The 26,329-nt window shown below is 47.2% G+C and overlaps 1 protein-coding gene across 1 annotated transcript in view; it reads right to left on the minus strand.

The window, feature by feature from the left end:
- Positions 1–6,619: 6,619 nt before the first annotated feature.
- ZNF512B (zinc finger protein 512B) overlaps positions 6,620–26,329 on the minus strand; it is a 45,013-nt gene continuing 25,303 nt past the window's right edge. The window contains exons 7-17 of the mRNA XM_083361046.1: positions 24,972–25,043; positions 23,693–23,848; positions 19,642–19,766; positions 18,118–18,210; positions 16,917–17,018; positions 15,802–15,972; positions 12,468–12,659; positions 11,272–11,373; positions 10,138–10,200; positions 8,516–8,614; positions 6,620–7,797 (exon numbers count right to left, since the gene is read on the minus strand). Coding sequence (XP_083217172.1) covers positions 7,507–7,797; positions 8,516–8,614; positions 10,138–10,200; positions 11,272–11,373; positions 12,468–12,659; positions 15,802–15,972; positions 16,917–17,018; positions 18,118–18,210; positions 19,642–19,766; positions 23,693–23,848; positions 24,972–25,043 — 1,466 coding nt within the window. The 3' untranslated portion in view covers positions 6,620–7,506. The remainder of the gene's footprint in view (positions 7,798–8,515; positions 8,615–10,137; positions 10,201–11,271; positions 11,374–12,467; positions 12,660–15,801; positions 15,973–16,916; positions 17,019–18,117; positions 18,211–19,641; positions 19,767–23,692; positions 23,849–24,971; positions 25,044–26,329) is intronic.

The raw sequence follows: 26,329 nt of genomic DNA on the forward strand, positions 1-26,329 counted from the left end.
AACATTCTAGTTGGCATGTCACCCCTGGTCTGGCCCAATAATTTGCTTCACACAAAACATGGAAAGAAACGGTTCGGTACAAAGAAGAGTCTAGAGCAGGGGTCCCCAACCCCCGTTCCGTGGACAAGTACCGGTCCGTGGCATGCCAGCAACCGGTCCGCACAAACAAACAAAGCCCCATCTGAGGGACGTGGGCAGCACACAAAACCACACATCCTCCGGTCTGCGGAAAAACCTCTCTCCACGGAACCGGTCCCTGGTGCCCAAAAAGTTGGGGACCTCTGGACTAGAGTAGTTTTCTCTCTCTCAAAGTCGGCAACTTTCAGATGGGCGGACATCAATTCTCAGCTTGCTGGCTGGGGACTTCTGGGAGTTGAAGTCCATCAAGTTTGAGAAATATTTCTCCAGAAAGCATCTTAAAAGTTCCATCACAATACAGGTAGAGATCGACGGATAGCCTTTCATTTCACCACCGTTCACAGTTGCAACGGCACCGGAAAAAGTGACTTGCGACCGTTGTTCACATTTACAACCGTCACAGCCTCCCCACAGTCAGGTGAGCAAAATTCAGACGCTCGGCAACCGGTTCGTATTTATGACGGTCGCAGCATCCCTGGGATCAAGGGATCCCCTTTTGCGACCTTCCGGCAAGCGAAGTCAATGGGGAAGGCCAGATTCACTTAACCACCGTGTTACTAACTCAACAACTGCAGTGATTCACTTACAACGGTGGCAAGGAAGGTTGCAAAACAGGGCAAAACTCACTTCATACGTGTCTCGCTTAGCAACGGAAATTTGGGGCTCAGTCACGGTCGTAAGTCAAAGGCTTCAGGGGTCAACAAGTTCAACTAAGACTTGAGTTCTTAGTTGGTTTTGCCATGGCAAATTAACAGAATAACAGAATCAGAGAGTTGGAAGGGACCCTGGAGGTCATCTAGTCCAACCCCCTGCTCAGGCAGGAAACCCTATACCATTCCTATGGAACCAGCTCCCCCCCGAGCTTCGGATGGCCCCAGATCTCCAGTCCTTTCGCCGCGGCCTCAAAACACTCCTTTTCCACCTGGCTGACCTGGACTGACAGGGATTTTAATTATGTTTTTAATTTTTAACTGTAATTTTTAACTTATTTTAATTTTAATTTATTCTACAGGGGCCATTGATTTAATTTTCTTTTAACTTCTATATTATTGTATGTTATTGTTGTTAGCCGCCCTGAGTCCTTCGGGAGATAGGGTGGCATATAAGTCCCAATAATAAATAAATAAATAAATTTCAGACAAATGGCTGTCCGGTCTCTTCTTAAAAACCTCCAGTGTTGGAGCATTCACCACTTCTGGAGGCAAGTCGTTGCACGGATTAATTGTTTCTAACCTTCATGAATTTTTTTTCCTTAGTTAGCATGGTCAAATTGAGAAGCGTCATTTTTGTTTTTGTTTTAACTGTGACACAGACCATGACTGGAATTGTTCCATTTATAACCTGGAGCAGAGAGTCCTGAAGAGGACGTGGGAAGTTTAGTGCAATGAAAACGGCTCTCTGCACCACATCTGATGGAATTCCAGCAACCCCATCTCTCTTTTAGAGCAGGCCGTCTCCAACCTTGGCAACGTTTAAGACTTGTGGACTTCAGCTCCCAGAATTCTGGGCTGGCTGGGGAATTCTGGGAGTCGAAGTCCACAAGCCTTAAAAGCTGCCAAGGTTGGAGACGGCCTGTTTTCGAGGGAAGCCACGCTGTGGCCTAAGATTGGCCCTTAGGAAAAGTTGGTAGCCCCTGCCAGCTGCCTTATTTGCACTTAAGAGGATCGTGCCAAGGTGGACTTCTAGATGGCCTTTTTTTGGCCCTGACATGGGCCTCCTGACAGGAAGATACTCGCATTGCGACTTCTTTGCACCAGAGAGGAGATGATCAGCACCATTTTCTCAGCGCAGACACAGTTGTTGATAGAAAATTCAGTTATGGCTCTGACCACGGTCTATATGGCTAAACTTCACTAAAAGGTCAACAGGTTGAGGGGCCACACACCAAGTTTGCACAAATACTCAACCAATATAAGAGAATATTTGTAGCTCAGCGCTGAACTGTGGGGTCCTTTGGTGCTCTCCGAGCTTGGGGGTTCTCTTGCAGACGTTTCATGACCCAACTAAGTCACATCATCAGGACTAGAAAAGGGAAGGGTTTTGCTCTCTGCTTATACACACGCGGCTTGCTCTGTGCACGTTGGTGGGAGTGTTCTTGATTAGGCTGTTGCTTACGTATTTACTCAGACCAATAAGCTAACAGTAAACAACAGCATAATTAAGGAATACCGAAAACACACCCACCAACATTGACAGGGCAAGACCCTTGTATGTACAGAAAGAAAAACCTCCCTTCAAACACTGATGACGTTACCTAGTTGGGTCATGAAATGTCTGCAAGGAAACAGCCAACGTCGGAGACCACCCAGGACCCCACAGCAATTAAACCAGCCCTACGAAGGCAGGGGATCGAAGGCAGAGGCCCAAAGGCCGGGAGATTCAAGACACGTTCTTGGCCAGAAAAAATGCTTATTCTTTCAACCCCTTCGCTTCTTCTCCCAGCCCAACGTCCTTACGATGTTATGCATTTATTTAATCAATTTATAGAGCTGTCCATCTCTAACAAATATATATATATATATATATATTTTGGGGGGGCAAGTATCAGGATTCCTAGCCAGCGTGCGTTTGCCATCCCAGCTGAAGAGCTTCAGACTTATTTTATTATCAAACATGTTTGCTGCCGGACTCCAAACGATTGTTGACAGACTGGGACGTCTACTCCCTTGAGTAACTTTTGGAAGACGACGTCAAGCCACGCAACAACCTCTTGCCAAGAGCTACCCCGAGGTTGGCCCTGGTTACGATAGGTAACTGTGCTTGGATTTTTTTTTTAAAAAAAAGTGCTTTAGGGTTCATGGGATGGGAGCATAAACTGTAGCATCAGTTCCAACAACACCTTAAATCAGCTTTAAAGCAGCTGCGTCTTTTCCCAGGTCAGTTGCTGCCCTAACCAAGGAAAAGAAGCAGCTGCTTTAAAGCACAGGAGACAAAATAACAGAACCACAGAGGAAGGACTGGAAGGACTTGCCTCCAGAGCTTGTGGGTGCGCCAACACCGGAGGTTTTTAAGAAGAGACCAGACAGTCCCTTGTCTGAAATGATCGGTCTCCAGCTTGAACAGGGCGTTGGACTAGAAGACCTCCGAAGTCCCTTCCAACTCTGTTATTCTGCTTCTCGAACCAGACCAACTAGCAGATACAGTTGTGTCTTGCTTGATGTCCAAAAATAAGTACTACCCACCTCTTAGGGATGGAGATAAAAGCTGAAAGACAATCATTTAGATGGACCCTGGAGGTCTTCTAGTCCAACCCCATTGCTTAAGCAGGAGAGCCTATACCCGTGGTGGCGAACCTATGGCACGGGTGCCAAAGGTGGCACGCAGAGCGCTCTCTGTGGGCCCGCGCGCCATCACCCCAGTCCTAGGCCTTCAGCTGGGTTTTATAAAACCTTTTTGCTTTAGGCCTCCGCCGCCATGTGCAAAAAAAAAAAAGGTTCAATCAATCAATCAATTTCAACTTCTCGCGGGGAAAAAAAAGATCTCACAAAGTTGGAATTGATGGATTGAACTTTTTAGTCCCACCCAGTCTGCCGTTACCACTGCAGCCACGCCCACCCAATGGGCCACGCCCACTCAACGGGCCACGCCCAGCCGACATCCGATGATACCTAAGTAGGTTTTGGGTTGCAGTTTGGGCACTCGGTCTCTAAAAGGTTCGCCGTCACTGCCCTAGGCCATTTCAGACGAGGGACTGTCCGGTCTCTTAAAAACCTCCGGTGTTGGGAGGACCCAGAAGTTCCGGAGGCAAGTCCTTCCACTAGTTAATTATTCTGTCAGGAAATTTCTCCTTAGTTCTAGGTTGCTTCTCTCTCCTTGAAGAGTTTCCATCCATCGTGAGCCCCCGTGCCGGAGCGCACTGCAGGCTACTTTTACTGACGGCCGGCTTTCCTGCAGTTTGGCCGTTGGATCCTCACCGGCTGAAGGCTGACTCAGCCTTCTGTCCTTCCGAGGTCGGTAAAATGAGGAGTCCAAGATTGTTGGGGGCAAATAGGTTGACTCTGTAAACCGCTTAAGAGAGGGCTGTAAAGCACCGCGAAGCGGCATATGAGTCTAAGTGCTACTTCTTGTCTTGCCTTCAAGTGCTTTGGAGAATAGGTTGCCCACCAAACCCCCTCCTCTTTGTGGCAGCCCCTGGGATATTGGAAGACTGCTATCATGTCACCCCCTGGTCCTTCTTTTCATTAAACTCGACCTACCCAAATTCCTGCAACCGTCCTTCATATGTTTTAGCCTCCAGTCCCCTACTGACTTAAATGCTATATTTGCATTCTGGGCTGACCTTAAAACCTTTCTCGAAGACCGAATCCAAGCAATTCCATAGCTTTGCCACCTAAAACGTGTGCATAACTTGCACCAACATTATTGTGATGCCACCGTACCCCAGACGCAGAGGTTCACATGACAGAAAGGCTAAGGGGTCCACTGGGAGAAGAATGGTTTTTGCAAAGGTTTGTGAAGCGGGGGACAAACGTTACTTTTTCTCCCACGTTTTTTTAAATTTGCTCATGTGTTTATTTTTACACGATCCAAAGATCCCAGCGTTGGCTGGTGTAAGATTTATTTATTTAGATCCCGCCCGGTACGGAGGGTCTCCGGGCGGGATACAGGGTTGAAAGGAAAGGGTGGGGGGGAAAAAGGAAAAAGAAAGGCGATTTGAAAACTAGATAAAATCAAACAAGGAGAGGATTGAAAAAGGCTGGTTTCCTGGAGCAAACTGTTCAGAAAGGAAGGGATCTGCTGTGTCCCAATTGGAAAGCTTGGGTTAAGTCCTCGGTTAACAAAGGCCTGTTCAATGACCATTCGAAATCACAACAGCGTTGAACAGGGGTCTCCACGGTCTCGTGAACGTGAGTCAAGCATTGGGCAGCCAGCTCGTAATTACAGGTATGCCACTGCAGCATCTTGCAAAGTCAATGGGAAAGCCAGCAGGAAGTCGAAAATTGTGATCAGGTAACGGCGGCACGCTGTGAGTGTGTGTGTGGGATTCATTTCATGGCGGCAACTGAAACAGTTGTTGTAAGTCAGTGCGCTTGCACTTCACAATTGGGCTGCTTGGTAACCATTTCAGGAAGACTTACAACACTTCATTTAGGGACCGTTCAAAGTTGCAAAGGCACTGGGAAAAAGTGGCTTATGTCCGTTTTTCACACTTTCACTGAAATGATCACTTCCCCACCCCCCCACCCCCGTCACGTGATCAAAATTTGGTTCATATTTATGACAGTTGAGGTGTCCTGGGATTCTGGGATCAGCTTTTGTGACCTTCTGACAAGAAGTCTTTCACACTTAATGACCCATGGTCATGTGATCAAAATCCAGATGTTTGGCCACCGACTCATACTTATGACCATTGCTGGGTCCCAAGTCATGTGACTTAACAAGAGAAATTTCGGGTCCAATTGTGGTCGTAAGTCGAGGACCCCCTGGACTGTGGTTAACCGAGGATTACCCGTATTTTACAGTCTACCTGTGGTTTTGCCAGGAGAAAAATTCCTTAATTTTATGCAGCTCAAATGTAGGACTATCGCCACTTGGTGACTTGGAGATAAATGTCTCAGTGAGCTAAATTTTAATGCTTTAGGGGGGGAAAAAGTGAATTCTTTGGGTAAATGCCAGCCAGCTTTTTGTAAACAAATTCCTATGTCTACATTGTCAGATATACAAACACTGGTATATGTGAAAGGCAGATCAGATTAAAGATGGGGCATTTAAATGCTCTCTTTCTAATTTGGGGTAGCTGAAGTAATACGAGGACTGAAATTTTATTCTCATTTCAAAGTCACACCTTCAAAAATTTTGCTAAGCAGTTCACTGCTGTTGTTGTTTTTAAGGGAGAAGACTATACAATAACATCTGCATTCCTGAAATAATGTACAAGGACACACTTGCGATAACTGGAACGACACAGGATGATAGGAAAAATGCAAAATGTTTATGCTCGGAGAAACGTGCACTCAAGTGCATACCGATTTTAGTGCAAACTCGAAAAGGGGGTGGGGGGGAAATCTCAGCCAGACAGATCTACACAAATGAAAAAAATATATATATAAACAAAAGGCCGAATGCGCAAATTCACCCATCCCTGGCTTTGAATTAAATGCTGGGCATTAATTGATGGTGAGGTTCAAGGACATTGCATCCATGTAATATACATCTCAGCAACTTATAACAAATTTCGCAATCCCACACCACTGCGTTTCCAAGCACTATGGCGGGGTGTGTGTGTGCGTGTGTGTCCAAATTTGGCAACCTTAAGACCTGGGGACTTCAACTCCCAGAATTCCTCAGCCAGCATGGCAGACTAGGGAATTCTGGGAGTTGTTCAGAGGAGTTATAATTGTCAAGGTTGGACACCTATGCACTACGGGAAAATAAAATGACAAGATTAATTCCTTCATTCATTTGAACGATTTAGCCAGATCGTTCTTTTTGGGATATTTTAAGAATTAATTTTTTTTTTACAAATATCTGCTTTTCAAAGCAGAACTAAAAAAAAAAGTTTCAAGGAAAGGTCGTATTTTCCCCAATTAAACCTCCCTCTTTAAGAGAACTTCCCCAAGCATCTCCTTTCTCCAAATACTAGTTTTCCCTAAACTTTCCCAAAGTTTGTGTTATCCAAATTGCAGGCAGGGGCATCGGCTTCTCGATTTATTTCTGGTTGGACCATAAAAAAAATTTTTTTTTAAAAAAAAATAAATCAAAATCAGGGTATTTCATCAGCGTCATCATAAACCCAACCCCCACCCCACCGACTGTTCATTGTCAAACAATCTCAGGTACGTTTTTTTTTTTTTGTAAAATGCATTTCCTATCAAAATTATTATTAAAAAAAAAAAGTAAGCTGGGTTTGCAACCACAACCACAATATTTGTTTTCCGTTCCCCGGGAACTCCCGACACGCTCTGTTTTTCTAACACACCACCGCTACTGGAAAAAGCAATCCACAAAAAACAGAGAAGAAGAAGAAGTAGAAGGAAAAAAAAACACAGCTTAACTTCGTTCCCCTATTGCACTTCGCTCTTTCCTGTTCCTGCAGCGTCTCTTTCGAAGAAAACCGGTCCGCGGACGTCTTCTGCCCACGGCGGGCTGGCCTTATATACAACCCAGGCAGGGTACGGATGGAAGAATCGCGCCAGAAGGCTGAGTTCGTCTCCAAAAATACAAACCCACTGCTTGTGTCCATGCCTTAAAGTGGTTTGTCACTTTTTTCTTTTTTTAAAAAAAAAAGAAGAGAGAGGAGCAGAACGGGAGGGGCTGAGCCAACGGAGGAGCATCCTGGTCACCCCTCACCCTGTAAACTAATCTTTAAAGAGGTTGCGGGTTTTTTGTGTGGTTTATTTATCTATTTTTCCTGACCCCTTCGGCTTGTTATTCCGCCATTTTATTAGCCCCCGCTTTCTTGGCGTGGAAAGGTTTGTTACCTCTATCTTTCTCCTCCAGGATGCAGTTTGCCAACGGCCACGGCCCTGTGGCTTTCTTGTGGTTAGCGTTTTCCAGGATGCTCTCCGAGTCTTTAGGGAAAAATTCGGGATGCCTTTCCTTCGGCTTCCGGCCTCGTTTCTTCCCATCGGGGCTAGGCTTTTGCTCTTCGTGGCCGGGGGTCCCCTCTTCTTTGATTTTCTTTTTCTTGGAAGAATCCGCCGAGGTGTGGAACCAGTTCTGGGTTTCGGGGATGGGAAGGGAAGGGAGGGAGGCAAAGAAGGATTGATTGGCACATGTCGCCTGCATTCACACCAAGCGGGTTTAAACGACGTTGGCACTATACAGGTAGAATTATGACAGTTCATTCAGTGACCATTTAAACCAGGGGTCGGGAACCTTGGCTCTTTTATGACTCGTGGACGTCAACTCCCAGAATTCCTGAGCCAGCATGGGGGGACTGGAGGGGACTGGAACTCACCGTCTCCTGGTGATTGGACCAGTCACCCAGCCGGTTTTCATGACTGAGGCAGGGCTAGAACTCACCGTCTCCTGATGATTGGCCTAAAGTCACCCAGCTGCCTTTCATGCATGAGGCGGGACTGGAACTCACCGTCTCCTGGTGATTGGACCAGTCACCCAGCCGGTTTTCATGACTAAGGCAGGACTAGAACTCACCGTCTCCTGGTGATTGGCCTAAAGTCACCCAGCTGCCTTTCATGCCTGAGGCGGACAGGAACTCACCATTTCCTGGTGATTGGACCAGTTACCCAGCCAGCTTTCATGACTAAGGCAGGACTAGAACTCACATCTTCTGGTGATTGGCCTAAAGTCACCCAGCTGCCTTTCATGCCTAATGCAGGACCAGAACTCATCGTCTCACGCTTTCTAGCCTGGTGCTTTAACCGCTAGAGGTAACTTTGCAGCAACAAACAACTCCCGAAAAGTAGATACTTACCTCTGAGTGTGTCTTGGTGATGTGGTATTTGACTCCACTTTCTGAGCTAAACTCCTTCTGACACAGAAGACAACGATATTTGCCCACCAAATGGCCGCCCTGTAAATCAAAGACCAGCCATGTTAATTTTGGCAGAACCAACCTAGAACTGAGGAGAAATTTCCTGATAGTGAGAAGAATTAAAACCAGTGGGACCACTTTGCCTCATCACTGGAGATTTTCAAGAAGAGGCTGGACAGCAATTTGTCTGAAATGGTGTAGGTCAGGGGTCTTCAAACTGGGCCCTTTTGTGACTTGTGGACTTCAACTTCCAAAATTCCTCAGACGGCGTGCTGAGGATCTTTTCCTGGTCTTCATGCATACTCTTTTAATAATGTGCCGTTGAGGACTTTAAAACCAGACGTTAAAAATAATTTTATAACTAGGTATGGGACCTCTGATTCATGTGTTTATAGTAGAAGTCATCTGTCAAGCAAGATTTTGTAGTCCAAGCTATTTCATCATCTCATATAGTAACCAATGTTCCTCAAATAAAGAGATAGGAAGGCAATTCCCCACATATAACTCTGAAAGTCAGTAAAGGTTTACATTCATAGTTCAAGTAAGCCAGTTATGCCGCCCAGGTGTTCTCTTTAAAGCTGAGTTTTTAACAGGTGGTGCCAAGGTCAAAAGAGTCTTATCTAAAGTCTGGGCTTCGAGCCAAGTCTCTTTCAGGAAATCACAAGTTGTAATACCAAACTTCGCCATAAGATGTCACAAAATTGTTCTTTTAGTGCTTTAATTCCCCTGGGTAGTCAGTTGCTGCTATTCTTAAAAGGGTGGGACAGAAATTCCCTTCCCTCTCTCCTCACAGGGGGAAAGAAACTACTTAGAATAAAAAGAAGATCGGATCTCACCCAGTTTCATCCACATTGCTTTCGAAGTGCTTGGTGGTGAGTTTGACTTCAGCTGTCTGCAGCCTAGTGACGATCCATATTACTATGGCCGGTCTTTACTCTGCTGGTTTGGAGGGCTGCCCCGAATCGAGCGGAAGGTCTGCCACCTTCCTGCGATCAAGCAGGGGTCTCCTTCTTGCTCGTCTCCCCTACAGGGTGACTTTTGACCCTTTTGAGGGTCCCCCACCAGAGCAAAACCGAATGAGGAAGACGGAGCTTGCCTTCCAGCGGCCGCGGCGGCTGCAATGGCAAACCGGAAGTCCTATTCTATTCTATTCTATTCTATTCTATTCTATTCTATTCTATTCTATTCTATTCTATTCTATTTTTGGAGGGTCCAGAGGCCACAGTTCTCTCAGGTACCTTCCACAGGTCTGGAGGTCACATGAAAGACACCCCATTCTTAGTGCAGCCTCTGCAAATTGTGTGAGAACCAGACGTCTTTCTAAGAAAAGCTGTTGCGTGGCCTTGGTAAACACTGGCGTCACCCCAAATGTTGCGCCAACTTTACCCATCCCTGGCCTACAGTCTGCTGAGGATTTGGCAGGCTCACTGTTGCACCCCAACAAAGAAATCGACAATTCAGACAAGAGAGAGAGAGAGAGAGAGAGAGAGAGAGAGAGAGAGAGAGAGAGAGAGAGAGAGAGAGAGAGAGAGAGATGGAGATGGACTGTGGTGCTCCATTACCTTGTTGCAGTTGGCCAGGTGGGCTTTTAGGCCGGACACGCTGCAGTAAATGGCTGCACAGCACTGGAAGGGAAAATAGAGAGGCTGAGTGAGGAACTGGGGAACCTGCCTCCCCCCAACCCTCGGCATCGTTCCTAGAGGCTGCAGCCCACCTTCCCCAAGGTTGGGAAGGAGAATATTTGTAGCTCGGGGTTGAAATGAGGGGTCCTTGGTGCTCTCTGAGCTTGGTCACTTTCCTGCAGATGTTTCAATACCAACTAGGTTAATATCATCAGTGCTAGAAGGGAGTGAGGTTTGCCAGGGGGGGGGGAGAGGAGGAGGAGGAGGAGGAGGAGGAAGAGGAGGAGGAGGAGGAGGAGGAAGAGGAAGAGGAGGAGGAGGACAACTATGGGCTACTTGGTGCTCTCTGAGCTTGGTGGCTTTCTTTCATTACCCAACTAGGTAACATCATCCATGCTAGAAGGGACTGGGGTGGATGGAGAGGAGGAGGAGGAGGAGGAGGAGGAGGAGGAGGAGGAGGACTGTGGGGTCCTTGGTGCTCTCTGAACTTGGTGGTTTTCAAGCTAGGTACAAATCATCCTCAATGTACACCATTACTTCAGTGACTGTTTGAAGTTAGAACAACACTGGAAAAAAAAGCGACTTATAGCCGTTTTTCATTGCTGAAAATCCAGATGCCTGGCCACTGTTTTATATGTATGATGGTCGCATTGTCCCGGGGACCCGTGACCCCTTTTTGTGACCTGACAAGCAAAGTCAAGGGGGAAGCTGGGTTCACTTAATAATCACGTTCCTAACTTAACATCTGCAAGTGATTCGCTTAACACCTGTGGCACACCTCCTCGTAAAAATGAGACAAAACTCACTTAACAATACTGTCTCGCTTAGCAGCAGCAATCTGGGAGCTCCGTTGTGGTCCAGGACTACCTATAGCACGGGTCTTCAAACTTGGCCCTTTTAAGGACTTTTTAGGACGCCTGGCTGAGGAATTCTGGGAGTTGAAGTCCACAAGTCATAAAAGGGCCAAGTTTGAAGACCCCTGGCCTATATAGTCTGTTTGTGACTCCAATCTTCCTCAAATCCTATCCAAGACAAATCGAGGGATTTCCGGACATCAAAACACAACACACTCACGTCATTTGGGCAATTGATGTGTCCTTTTTCTTTGACTTCATTCTTCCAGGCCTCCAGAAGACTCGGGTTCAATTTGGGAAGTCCAGGCCGTGTGTAATTTAGCTGCCAACATTCAGCAGTCACAACAGTCAGAATGCTATTCACAAGTGCGAGGAAGAAGGCGGCTAACGGCTCCTTACCCTCCTCTCCCCTCCCCCACTCCAAGAGGTTCAACAGGTAGAGAGCATTTACATGCCTTTCCTCCCCACAACGGGAAAAAAAAAAAGTAATTTTAGGGAATGTTTTAAAAACGTGAATCCAAATGAATGCGAGCAACAATTAACAACGGAAAGCGAAAGTGCAAACAAGGAGAGGAGGGCAGAGGAGCAACCGCAGTTAAAACGTGACTTATGACTGATCCTCGGACTTGTGACGGGGTCACCTGACCAAAATTCGGGCGCTTGGCAACCAACACGCATGTATGGCGGTTGCTGCATCCCAGGGTCACGTGACCCTTGAGACTCTGGAAAGAGTGCAGAGAAGAGCCAGAAGGATGATCAGGGGACTGGAGGCTAAAATATATAAGGAACGGTTGCTGGAATTGGGAATATCTAGTCAATTTCTCTCTCTCTCTCTCAGCCCACATTACAGGGTCGTTGTGAGGATCAGTGAAGAGAAATCCACATGGGAGCCATTTTGGGCTCTTGGAGAAAGGCAGGATATAAATCTAACCCAGCGGGTAGGCAACCTTGGCTCTTTTATGACTCGTGGACTTCAACTCCCAGAATTCCTGAGCCAGCCACGCTGAGGGGAAAGGGAGAGGTTTCCAAACTGAGCCATGCTGGCTCAGGAATTCTGGGAGTTGAAGTCCTCGAGTCATGAGGGGGCCATAGTTCCCCCATGCTGGCTCAGGAATTCTGGGAGCTGAAGTCCACAAGTCATGAAGGGGCCATAGTTCCCCCATGCTGGCTCAGGAATTCTGGGAGTTGAAGTCCACAAGTCATGAAGTGGCCATAGTTCCCCCATGCTGGCTCAGGAATTCTGGGAGCTGAAGTCCACAGGTCATAAAAGAGCCAAGGTTGCCTGCCCGATCTAACCGATAAAAAGCATGCGACAATCCTCAAGCCAAGCCTTCCCCCCCAAACACCCCAATTCTCCGACCCCCTCCCCCACCCTCCGCCATCTTTGAGAAGCTCTCGGGCGTCCCAGTCACTCACTTGCTTCGTTTCGGGGACCAGGTCGTCCTTCATCCGCCGCTTGGTCCAGTCCTTGGCCAGCTCGTCCTCCGCTATTTCCTGCAAGTGGAAGACGGCCACCTGGGCGGAGGTGCGCCGGATGCGGCCGCTCGGGGTCCTCTCGAAATCTACCACGGGGCTGGGTTCGGGTTTCACCTCTGGCTGCTCTGGGGGCTGAGGAGAGAAAAGCGGTCTGTGATGAAGGCAGATGCTGGAAGGGAGGAAGGAGGGGAAAGAGGCAGGGAGATGAAAGAGGAGAGGAGGAGGAGGAGGAGGAGAAGCAAGGTAGGAAGATAGGGAGGGGAGAAGGGGAAGGAGGAGGAGAAAGAGTAGGAAGAAAAGGAGAAGGCGAAGGAGGGGAGGAAGGAGGGAGGGAGGGAGGGAGGAAGGAAGAGAGGGAGATGGAGATACAAGGAGGAAAATGAAAAGGAGAATGAAGGGAGGGAGGGAGGGAGGGAGAGGGAGATAAGAAGGTAAACGAAATGGAGAATGAAGGGACGGGAGGAGGGAGGAAGGGAGGGAGACAGAAGGAGGAAAACGAAAAGGAGAAGGGAGGGAAGGAGGAAGCGGGAGAGAGGGAGATGGAGATAGGAGGAGGTAAAAAAGAAGGATGAAGGGAAGGGAGAAGGAAGGGAGGGAAGGAGAGAGGGAGACAGGAGGAGGACAACGAAAAGGAGAATGGAGAGCAGGAGAGAGGGAGATAGAAGGAGGTAAACAAAAAAAGATGAAGGGGAGGGAAGGGGAGAGGGAGACAGGAGGAGGAGAACGAAAAGGAGAATGGAGAGAGGGAGGGAGGGAGCGGGAGAGAGGGAGATAGAAGGAGGTAAACAAAAAGAAGGATGAAGGAAAGGGATAAGGAAGGGAGAGAGGTAAGGAGAGAGGGAGAGGGAGACAGGAGGAGGAGAACGAAAAGGAGAATGGAGAGCAGGAGAGAGGGAGAGGGAGATAGAAGGAGGTAAACAAAAAAAGATGAAGGGGAGGGAAGGGGAGAGGGAGACAGGAGGAGGAGAACGAAAAGGAGAATGGAGAGAGGGAGGGAGGGAGCGGGAGATAGAAGGAGGTAAACAAAAAGGAGAAGGAAGGAAAGGGAGAAGGAAGGGAGGGAGGGAAGGAGAGGGAGACAGGAGGAGAACGAAAAGGAGAAGGAAGGGGAGAAGGAGGAGAGAGGAGGAAAGGAAGGAAGGAACGAACAAACAAAATGGAGACAGAGAGGAGGAGGAGGAGGAGGAGGAGGAAGAGGAGAAGCAGATGGAAGGGAAGGAGGGGAAGGAAGGGAGATGGAGACAGGAAAAAAAGGAGCAGGAGAATGAAAGGAAGGGCGGCAGAGGAGAAAAAGGAGGAGGAAGAGGAAGGGAGATGGAGACGGAAAAGAAGGGTGAGGAAGGAAGGAAACAAATTAAGAAATGGTGGTAATTAAGGACTTGGCCAAGGTTCCAACTGACGAACCCAACCAAGCCAACACCTTTGAGATATTTTGATCTCTTGATGTCAAACTTTGCTGAGTACACCATTTCGGCACAGATGAAAGCAAAACCAGCTCTAGCAAAACCCAGCCCAAAGCCCTATACTAGTAAAAGAACAGAATTTCCCCTCCCATCCATGAGCAGGTCACATTGCCCAATTAGGTGCAATTATATTGTTATGAGAAAATGTCTCCCAGTCGGGTAAGGCACCTGGTGAATCGTCCTTGATTCTCGCGGTCTGCCTTCTTGAGCTTTGTGGCCTGCATTCTAATTCCCCATCCCCCACCCACCCCCGCCACAAGTTCATTGGCAAGCAAAGAAGCAGTTACTGTTGCTCCAGAAAGCGTGCTTCAAGTTTGACAGACTTTTATTGCTGTTCTACCTTCAGAAGTTTCAAAGGACGGGAGTGGGGTGGGCTGGGGTGGGCTTGTGGGCCTTGGTGCACTGCAGGGTTGCCCAAGCACAGGGACTTCCAGCTATGTGGCCTTGAACTCTCTAAAGCAGTGGTCCCCATCCCTCAGTCTGTGGACCAGCAATGGGCCATGAAATGCCAGAAACCGGACCACGCAAAGAAGTGAAGCCCCATCTGTGGGATGCAGCCCCCCTCCAGTCCGTGGAAAAACCTCTCTCTGCGGAACCGGTTGCTGGTGCCCAAAAGTGTGTGTGGGGGGGGGAAGCACTGCTCTAAACCTTTCCTTCACCTGCACCCATCAAGGAGGTTTCCAGATTCTGCAAACTGTCCTAAACTCTGTTGTGATTCTGTGCCAGTCGGTGGACCTGGCAGCTGAGTCCAGGGAATCAGAGGAGGAGGAGGAGGAGGGGCCTGGAGAACCATCAGAGTTGGAGGAAAGGCTCTGATGAGCTCCAGGACCTACAATCTGATGAAGAGCCTGGCCCTTCCGCTCGTGCTCACGTTGAGACCCAGCTGTGCTGGGAAGCTGAGTCAGACTCTGAGGACTGACAGATGCTCGCAAACGCCGACAGGCAACAAGAGCAGGACAGAGGGAGGCAATGGGGCGACTCCAAGGGCGAAGGAGAAAGCATTGAGAAGCCACGCCTTGGGGCTGCATAATAAAAAGGGAAGGTGTGGGCGGTGCTGGTTGCTGAAGGCAACCGTTTGCAAAGGACTCAAGTTTCATGGGATCATGTTCTGATTGCCTTGCCTATGAGCAATTCTCCGTTTGAATTCGTGTTTTGTTTGCCTTTTGCTTTGGGGACATTTTGCGGGTCTGTAAATACTATTAAAAGGGGTTTCTTTTTCCTGCATTTGCAGCCTACTTTTTGGAAGAGAGGTTTGTCCTTGTGAGTTAACAAGGACTCACGTAGGCTGGGACAGAATGACATCAAGGGACTCACGACTTGTCCTCTTACCACCTTGACAGCCTCCCCACAGTCCTGTGATCAAAATGGTGGTTGCAACGTCTTGGGGAGGTCCTGTAATAACCCAGGGCAAACCTCCCAGCTGGCTTCCCATAAACATCACTTTTGGGAAGCCAGATTCGCTTAACAACCATTGGATCCTTCGCTTAGCAACGGCAGTGAGGTGATCAAAATTCGGGCACCCGGTTCAGATTTAAGGACCGTCACAGCCTCCTGTAGCCGTGCAGGCTGCGACTTGCATTTTGCCACCCCGGAGGAAGCTGGATTCGCTTAACAGCCACCTTATGCGTTAAAACGCCCGTCTGATGCACTTAACGACCCGCGGCAAAAAAAAGAGGTCACAACAGCAGGTCGCATCCTGTCTCGTGGGACAACCATGCTGCTTAACGAGGGGATTTTTCCGGTCCCAAAACAGTAGCCCAATCTTGGTGAGAAAGAAATGGGGGGGGAGGGGGGCAGGCTCTGAGGCTCACCATCGCCGGATGCTCGGAGCGGATGTGGTAGTCGTGTCCAGCTTTAGATTTGTAAGCCTTTCCACAGTGCGGGCAGGTGAAGACCGGCTTCTCCATCTCCGAGGGCTGCTTCCCACATCGCTTCTGGTGATACTGGTACCCCATAAGGCTGGAGAAAGTGGCCACGCAACCCTGAAGCAAAATAAGAAATAAGAAATGGCTGCAGGTCAGCAAGGAAGGAAAGAAGGGTTTTCGGGGTGCCGGGCCAATCCTTTAAAACAGCCAAAAAGTGTTACAATAAGCAATAGAAGAGGAGGGAAAACACACACACACACACACAAAATAACGGTTATTTGGTACAACCACTATTTAAGGGAGAGCTGGGTTATCAAGTTTGGCTTGAGAGCCGTGACGGTGCCCTCTTACAAAGGGCAGGCCAAAATTGGCCTCCCCAGCCCAAGAGCCGGTTTGGTATGATGGTTAAGGCGCTAGGTTAGAAACTAGGCGACAGTGAGTTCTAGTTCTGCCTCAGGCACGAAAGCCAGCTGGCTGATTTTCCGGCCAGTCATTCCCTCTCTGCCCAACCGATCTCACAGGGTTGTTATGGGGAAAACAGGAGGAGGAAGGAATAGGTATGTTCATCGCCTTGAGTTATTTATAAAAATAATAAAGGCAGGGGGAAAATTCTAAAATAAATAAATAATCCCCCCCCCCAAAAAAGAAAATCCTCCTCCTCTCCATAAACCCCACACCCTTCCAGCACTGATGATGTTCCCTAGTTGGGTCATGAAATGTTTGCGGGAAAGCCACCAGGTTCAGAGAGCACTTAAGGACCCCATAGTCCTCCTCCTCCTCCCTCCTTCCTTCTAGCACTGATGATGTTACCTAGTTGGGTCATGAAATGTTTGCAGGAAAGCCACCAAGTTCAGACAGCACTTAAGGACCCCATAGTTCTCCCCCTACTCCTCCTCCTTCCTTCCTTCTAGCACTGATGATGTTACCTAGTTGGGTCATGAAATGTCTGCAATAAAACCACCCAGGTCAGAGGGCACCAAGGACCCCACAGTTCAGCTGCTCATATTCTCTTCCATCCACACAGCTCAGGCAAACATTCTGTGAGACAGCAAAATCAATACCTCATTTGGGCATTTGAGTTTCCCCATCTGCTTTAGCACTTTCCTCAGCCTTTCCCTGTCTCCCAGTTCGCTGAGAGGGACGGCGGCTTCCACGGGAGCAGTCTGGAAAGAAGAAATAAGGGGGCAAAAAAAAAATAATCAGACATTCATAGCAACTGTAGCGGTTTGCAACAACCTGCTCTAAGAGTCGAAGGCACAAATTAGAACTGAATTTCCTAACTTTCGGCAATTTCCAAGTACACGGACTTCAAATCCCAGAATTCCCCAGGCAGCTTGGCTCCTCGTGAGAATTCTGGGAAGTGAAGACCAGTCACTCAGAGGTTGTCCCAGCTGAGAAATGTTGGGCTGGAGCGGTGTTTCTCAACTCTGCATCTTTAAGATGGGTGGACCTTGGAGTCCCAGTGGACAATCCCTTAAATATGAGCCAGCCGTGTGCTGCGCCCCCCCCCAAAAAAGCCAATACAATCTTAAGCTGCATCAACAGAGGGATAGACTCAAGATAATGGAAAGTGTTAATAGCTCTTTAAAATGGCTTGGAAAGACCATACTTGGAATAGTACATCCAGTTTTGGTCACCATGATATAAAAAAAAAGATGTTGAGACTCTAAAAAAAGTGCAGAGAAGGGCGACAAAGATGATTAAGGGACTGGAGGCTAAAAGGTTTGAAAAAATGGTGGCAGGAATTGGGTATGTCTAATTTAATGAAGAGAAGGGTGAGGGGTGACATGATAGCGGTGTTCTAATATCTCAGGGGCTGCCCCACAGAAGAGGGAGTCAAGCTCTTCCCCAAAGCACCCGAAGGCGGGACAAGAAGCAACGGATGGAAACTCATCAAGGAGAGAAGAAACCTAGAACTAAGGAGAAACTTCCTGACAGTCAGAACAATTAACCAGTGGAACTACTTGCCTCCAGAAGCTGTGAATGCTCCAACACTGGAAGTCTTTAAGAAGAGACTGGACGGCCATTTGTCTGAAATGGTATAGGGTTTCCTGCCTGAGCAGGGGGTTGGACTAGATGACCTCCAAGGTCCCTTCCAACTCTGATGATAATGCTGGCTTCAACTCCCCAAATTCCCACTTATTAATCATTCTCATTCTCCGAAAATTCCTCATTTCCAGGCTGGATCTCCCTCTGATGAACTTCTCCCCCTCCAGTTACTTCATGTCCTGCCTTCCACACGCACGTGCAGAAACTCCATACCTTGTTCATGTGCTCTGCCATCGTGTGATAATTCAGCCCTGCTTTGGACTTGAACTGTTTTTTACAGTGCTGGCATTTCAAGGCATCCTGCAGCTAAAGCCAAGGAGAAAAATACATATATTTCAGACCCAGAAATCTAGAGCGGATATCATTCATTTTCTTTTCATCAAGAGCCTTGGTGGAGCAGTGGGCTAATGCCTCCTTAGGTAACACCAGCTGCCTGCAATTACTGCAGGTTTGAGTCCCACCAGGCTCAAGGTTGACTCAGCCTTCCATCCTTCCAAGGTAGGTAAAATGAGGACCCAGATTGTTGGGGGCAATTAAGCTGACTTTGTAATAATGCCGCTTGGGGGTGTGTGTGAAAGCCCTAACAAGCAGGCTATACATAGAATGAAGGCTACTGCTAAGCTTGTAAGCCGCCCTGAGTCTTCGGAGAAGGGCGGGATATAAATGGAAATTTAAAAAAAAAAACCTACACTTAGCGCTACTAATTGGGGTACGTGACTCTGTTGCACATCTGTTTTTTTGCTTAACCGCTCGTTGTTTTTAAGCCAACTCGTGAATGCTATTCAGAGTTGTTCAAAATGGGGAATAGTTTATGATCCTAGTGAAATAATAAAAATACAGGTACTACACTTCATTTAGTGACCGTTCAAAGTTACGACGACACTGAACAAAGTGACTTTGGGCTGTTTTTCACACTTATGACCATTGCAGTCAACATGATTAAAATTCAGGCACTTGGCAGTGACTCGTACTTATGACGGTCGCCGTGTCCTGGGATCATGTGATCCACTTTTGTGGCCTTCTGACCTTAAAGTCAGCGGGGAAGCCAGATTTACTTAACAACCGTGTTATTAACTTAACAACTGCAGCGATTCACTTAACAACAGTAGCAAGGAAAGTCATAAAATGGGGGGCAAAATTCACTTTACAAATGTCTCACTTAGCAACAGGAATTTTGGGCTCAGTTGGGGTGGTAAGTCGGGACACTACAACCGTCGTAAATAGGAGTCAGTGGCCAAGCCCACTGAATTTCGATCACAAGACCATGGGGATGCTGCAACGGTCATAAGCAAGGGTCTTTAAACTTGGCCCTTTTATGACTTGTGGACTTCAACTCCCAGAATTCCCCAGCCAGGCACGCTGGCTGAGGAATTCTGGGAGTTGAAGTCCACAAGTCTCAAACTGACTAAGTTTGAAGACACACACACCCCGGTCATAAGTATGAAAAATGGTCATAAGTCTCTTTTCTTTCCAGGGCCGTTGTCCCTTTGAACGGTCACTAAATGAATTGTTGTAAGTCGAGGACTACTCGTATATTAAACTGCCGCAACCCAGCAATTGTGATGCCCATTCCAGGGGCCTGGAATTCAGAGTCAGTGGTCCAGGAGTAAAAACCCTGGTGTAGCACAAAGGGACAGGACAAAAGTTGGTGTTGGGCCAGAGCGAGCCCATTGAAAGCAATCTGCGGCTGCAGAAATGTCCCTCGGCGTTTTTAATGGGGAGTGTGCAGCTCCTTACTTTTTGGCAGACCTCCATGTGCTTCTTGAGACCCAGGACCGTCTTCCGAGTGATCATGCCACAGGTTGGGCAAGCGACCTCTCCCTTCTCGTTGATCGTCCGCTGCCACTGCTCCTCAGGGCTTGCTGAAGAAGAGAAAAATGTAACATGTAACACCTCTACTCCGCGAGCTGCATTGGCTTCCGGTTGCCCTCCGGGTGAGATTCAAGGTGCTGGTGATGACCTATGAAGCCCTAAATGGCTTGGGTCCGGGGTATTTGAGGGAACACCTGCTGCCAGCATCAAGTTCCCTTTGTCCAGTGTGCTCACACAGGGAGGGTCTTCTCAGGGTGCCGCCGGTAAAAGATTGCCGGCGGATAACACCCAGGGGAAGGGCCTTCTCTGTGGGTGCGCCCGTGGAGCTTAGGACTGCCCCTGACCTTCGTTCATTCTGCCGGGACCTGAAGACCTGGCTCTTCGAGCTTTCCGGCCAGGACTGAGGATTTTTAACTGGGGTTTTATTTTTAGGGATAATTTAATCTTTTTTAATTGTTTTTTTTTTAAACTTTTGTATTTTGTATTGGTGTGATTTTAAAATACCCTGTAAACTGCCCTGAGTCCTTCGGGAAAGGGCGGTATATAAATCTAATAAAATAAAATTAAATTAAATAGACAAGCCATGAATGCTGGTCAGGGGGCTCCATTTTGGTTTAATTCGAGAGCTCCATTTTGACTTTCCAGGACCAATATGTAGTACAGTGTTGCTTTTGTTCTCGTTTGTTTCTATTTATTTATTTCCCTGCCTTTCTTATTTTAATAAATAACTAAAGGCAGCTAACATACTTAATACTCTTTCCTCCTCCTATTTTCCCCATAACAACCCTGTGAGGTGGGTTGGGTTCCGAGAGAGAGTGACTGGCCCAAAGTCACCCAGCCAGTTTTCATGCCTAAGGCGGGACTAGAACTCACCGTCTCCAGTGATTGGCCCAAAGACCCAGTGGGCTTTCATGCTTAAGACGGGACTAGAACTCACCGTCTCCTGGTGATTGGCCCAAAGTCACCCAGCCAGCTTTTATGCCTAAGGCTGGACTAGAACTGGTGACCATGGAAATGCTACAATGGTCATGTGTAAAAACTAGTTAGAAGTCATTTTTTCAGTGCCATTGTAACTTTGAACAGGCACTAAATGAATTGTTATAAATCGAGGACTAGCTGAAGTTATTTAACTTAAAATAACAGAATTGGAAGGGACCTTGTAGGTCATCCAGTCCAACCCCCTACTCAAACAGGACACCCTATACCATTTCTCACAAGTGGCTGCCCAATCTCTTCTTAAAAACCTCCAATGATGAAGTACCCACAACTTCTGGAGGCCAGCTGTTCCACTGGTTAATTGTCCTCAGTATTAGGAAGTTTCTCCAGTCAGGGGTCTTCAAACTTGGCGCTTTTATGACTTGTGGACTTCAATTCCCAGAATTCCTCAGCCAGGCGTGCCTGGCTGAGGAATTCTGGGAGTTGAAGTCCACAAGTCATAAAAGGGCCAAGTTTGAAGACCCCTGTTTCTCCTTATTTCTAGGTTAACGCAGCCAATAGCCAAATTGTCTGGCTGGCTTAGAAATCACTTAAGCACCTGAAAATCAAAACAACCATTCCTTTAACACAGGGGCCTTCAAACTGGGCCCTTTTATGACTCATGGACTTCAACTCCCAGAATTCCTCAACTAGCATGGAATTCTGGCAGTTGAAGTCCATGAGTCATAAAAGGGCCGAGTTTGAAGACCCCCCTGCTGTAACACAAACCCTGCAAAGGAAAGAAAACCCTTGACATAATTCTGCTTTAAATCACAACATTCTTGAAAAACACAAATGATCAATGGCAGGCCAGCAGTTACAGAAATTATGAAATAGCAACACTAAATATGGGGGTTGGCTTAACTCCCATCCATGGATCAATGTAGGCTTGCGGAGTTGTTCATGACATCAGTTTCAGATACAAAAGCTGGGAAAATGAATTGGCTAGCTAGGAGAAGTTGCTGATGTGTTTATTTGGAAAATCCAGCTGTCTTCAGTTCAGCAAGAGATTTTCCAGAGAAATATATTTTGGGCTGGTCCCAGAGAAACATATTTTTGACTTTTACAAGTCTACAGATTATTTGCCAAAATTTCAAAAGGCAGGAAGGGGTGGGGGGGATCGGAGGACCAGCTAACCGAGGAACTTTATAGTTTTCCAAGGCAGGAAAACAAAAATAACCCAAGTTTTCAGGGGCAGACAAAATTCACAGTAAAGGATATATCCACATGGATGTCTGGTTTAATTCCTTTTACCCATCTGGGGCCTGCTGAAAAGCAGATAGCAATCCTGGAAGGCGGCTTGGGAGAAATTCTGCTGTTGTTATATTTGGATATTTTTATGGGGTGCATCTTAGGTGAAAAGGTGAACCGGGATTCAATAAGGATGAAGTCGAGCAGTTTATCAAGTTTTGATACAGATAGTCCTTGCCTTACGATCACAACCGAGGCCAAAATTTGTGTTGCTAAGCAAGATAGTTGTTAAACCAATTCTGCCCCATTTTACAACCTTTCGTGCCGCAGTTGTTAAGTGAATCACTGCAGTTGTTAAACTAACATGGTTGTTAAGTGAATCTGGCTTCCCCATCGAATTTGCCTGTCAGAAGGTCGTAAAAGAGGATCACCTGACCCCACGACACTGCCACCGTCCTGGAGGCTAAAACATAAAAGGACCGGTTGCTGGAGCTGGGTATGTCTGGTCTAATGAAGAGAAGGACCAGGGGGGACATGATAGCAGTCTTTCAATCTCTCAGGGGCTGCCCCAAAGAAGAGGGAGTCAAGCTATCCTCCAAAGCACCCGAAGGCAGGACAAGAAGCAACGGATGGAAACTCATCAAGGACAGAAGCAACCTAGAACTGAGGAGAAACTTCCTGACAGTTAGAACAATTAACCAGTGGAACAACCTGCCTCCGGAAGTTGTGGATGCTCCAACCCCAGAAGTCTTTAAGAAGAGACTGGACAGCCATTTGTCTGAAATAGTGTAGGGTTTCCTGCCTGAGCTTCCAAGGTCCCTTCCAACTATTATTATTATTATTATATAAAACTTTTATTCATAAAACATGACTCAGTCAACTGAACACTCAAATTGACTGGCACTAACGGTTGACATGGGCTGCTGCCAGCATCCTAGGGAACAACCAGCTACCTCCTTAAAATGGAAGCTGCAATTTCTTGATGTATTTTGCAAAGTTTTTGGACATAGTTCCCAGTGTCCCGATGACAATGGGTATCACTGTTATGCGTTTCATCCATAATCGTACAGTTTTGATGGCCAGGTCGCGGTATTTCGTAATTTTTTCCAGTTCTTTTTCTTTGACTCTGGCATCTCCTGGTACAGTGATATCAGTCAACTGTATGCTTCGGTTCGCTACAGTTAATTGATATCGCTGTACCAGGAGATGATGATGATTAATAATAACAATAACAATAATAATAATAATATGAACCAGTCGAGAAGCGTCTGAATGTTGATCACTTGATTGTGCGGAATGCTGCCACAATCATGGGACAAATGGTCATAAGTCACTTTTTCCGGTGTCATTGTAACTTTGAATGGTCACTAAACAAATGGTTGTAAGTCAAGGAATACTTGTAACTGCACAATGCTGTTAAAATCAGATATCTTTATAAAGGTTTGGGGAAGGAGGACTGGGTATCCCCAAACGCTGCCCATTTGACGGTACAATTCTATGATTTGGGGATTAACCTGGTTAAGAACCAAGGTTAAAGTGCTCACGGGCCATAAAAGCTACCGGGGGGGGGGGAGGGAATCAAATACCGGTAGTTTACAAGCTACCATCAACTTAACGCAATGTTTCTGAAACTTGGCTCCTTTAAGATTGTGGACTTCAACTCCCAGAATTCCCCAGCCAGCATGGCTGGCTAGGGAATTCTGGGAGTTGAAGTCCACAAGTCTTAAAGTGCTCAAGCTTCAAAAAAAAAAAAACACTGACTAGCGAAATAAGGGAATTGCTACTAACAGAGCATCCGGGTCAATCTTACCTGCAGCTGAGTGAGCTATTGATATGCTGGTGCTTTCTTTTTTCACACTGGATCCTGTCAGCTTTTTCTTACGATCTTCGGCATTACTGCCGAGGAGGGAAGCTTCCAGCTTCTTTGCGCGGTGTGCTTTAGCCTTGTCTTCTGCTTTCGCCAGCCCTGGTGAAAAGCAGGAATTAATTTTGGAAGGGATGAGCGTTGGGCAGTTCCTGGCTCCGGGGTTGAAACGAGGTGCTCTTGGAGCATGCTTGTTTTCCTGCAGATGTTTCACAACCCAAACTAGGTTAAGATCATCAGGGCTAGAAGGCAGTGTGGGATGTAGAGAGGAGGAGGAGGAGGAGGAGGAGGACCACCAATGATTGTGGCACCCTTTGTGCTCTCTTAGCTCTTTAGAAGGCCAGATCCTGAAGTTGAAGCTCAAATCCTTTGGCCACCTCATGAGAAGGAAGGACTCACTGGAGAAGAGCCTAATGCTGGGAAAGGTGGAGGGCAAGAGAAGAAGGGGACGACAGAGAATGAGGTGGCTGGATGGAGTCACTGAAGCAGTAGGCGTGAGCCTAAATGGACTCCAGAAGATGGTAGAGGACAGGAAGGCCTGGAGGAACGTGGTCCATGGGGTCGCGATGGGTCGGACATGACTTTGCAACTAACAACAACAACAATTACATTGTAGATGGTCAGATGCCAGAGGTCTTTGAACTCTGGTGCTGGAGAAGACTCTTGCAAGTCCCTTGGACTGCGAGGCGATCAAACCAGTCAGTCCTAGAGGAGATCAACCCTGACTGCTCTTTAGGAGGCCAGATCCTGAAGTTGAAGTTCAAATACTTTGGCCACCTAATGAGAAGGAAGGACTCACTGGAGAAGAGCCTAATGCTGGGAAAGATCGAGGGCAAGAGAAGAAGGGGACGACAGAGAACGAGGTGGCTGGATGGAGTCACTGAAGCAGGAGGCATGAGCCTAAATGGACTCCAGAAGATGGTAGAGGACAGGAAGGCCTGGAGGAACGTGGTCCACGGGGTCGCGATGGGTCGGGCACGACTTCGCAGCTAACAACAGCTTGGAGGTTTTCTTGCATCATCAGCCCTGACTTCATCACGGCTGATGATGTTACCTAGTTGGGTAATGAAACGTCTGCAAGAAAACGTCTGCTAGCTCAGAGAGCACCAAGCCCACCCCTCAGCTTTGCAGGTAAAAGAGTTCAAACGTTCCCGTGTTTACCGAGATATTATTATTGGATTATTGGCGAGGGATGAAAAAAAACCGGAGACGTCTTTGGTTTTACCTTTTAATCCAAACGTTCCTGAGATAGATGGCTGCTCTCCGGTGAACTTCTTAGGCGTTTTCTGTTTCCTTCCTAACTCAAAAAGGAGAAAACAGAAATAAAACTTTGGTCAAACCCCTGGGCGTTGAGTCGCTTTTCTGCAGTTAGCACGTGGTTTTGCATAATTTATTCCTCAAACTGATGGCCTTGAAAAGAGAGAACAAAATAAGCTGCGTTAAAATTTAATTGCTCGATACGATAAATCCGGTTTGACTTCTCCTGACTTTTATCCAGCCCTCCCCGGTCTCTATTTTTATTGTTGTTGTTTTTTATGGTTCTACTCTTTTTACAGTGACCAATTCCTTGTGTGTCTAATCACGCTTGGCCAAAAAATTCTAATTCTAATTCTAATTCTAATTCAACGATGATGCTGATGTTGCAAGGGACCTTGGAGGTTATCTGGTCCAATCCCCTGCTCAGGCAGGAAGCCTTATACCATTTCAGACAAATGGCTGTCCAGTCTCTTCTTAAAAACTTTCAGTGTTGGAACATTCACAGCTTCTGGAGGCAGGTGGTTCCACTGGTTAATTGTTCTAACTGTCAAAATGGGGCAAAACTCACTTAGCAGCTGTCTCACTTAGCTCCGTGTGTCACTCTGGCTCCTCACACCTGACAGTGCAGCAATCCCCAAAAGGATGGATCCACAGAGATAAGCAGCGTGTCATTTCAAAAAGGACGGACAATCAATTGTGTGGCAGTTCCAACAACTTTAGCTCCGTTCCTGGGTTACTGCGGCCAGCTCACTGGGGACCTCGTCTACAACAAGAGCCTGCTCACTGCCCGTAACTGGAACAATATTGTCACTGAAATGTTCTGTAGTGTCTTTGGTGGTAGACACTGTCCTGGTTTTTACTAGTTATTAATAAAAATGATGATGATGATAATAATAATAATAATAATAATAGTTGGAGGGGACCTTGGAGGTCATCTAGTCCAACCCCCTGCTGAGGCAGGAAACCCTATACCATTTCAGACAGATGGCAGACCAGTCTCTTCTTAAAAACTTCCAGGGTTGGAGCATTCACAGCTTCTGGAGGCAGGTAGTTCCACTGGTTAATTGTTCTCACTGTCAGGAAGTTTCTCCTTAGTTCCAGGTCGCTTCTCTCCTTGATTGGTTTCCATCTGTTGCTTCTTGCCCTGCCTTCAGAGGCGCTTTGGAGAATAGCTTGACTCTAATTCTAATTCTAATAATTCTAATTCATTTCCTTGGGCTGTTAAGTCTCTGGATCACATTTGGGTAGAAATTTGGCAACTCAATAAATCAATTACTAAAATGGGGTGCAGAATTCCCTACCCTCACCCTCCAGCTCCTTAGCCTT

This window comes from Vipera ursinii (genome assembly GCF_947247035.1).
Source record: "Vipera ursinii genome assembly, chromosome: 3".
NCBI lineage: Eukaryota > Metazoa > Chordata > Lepidosauria > Squamata > Viperidae > Vipera > Vipera ursinii.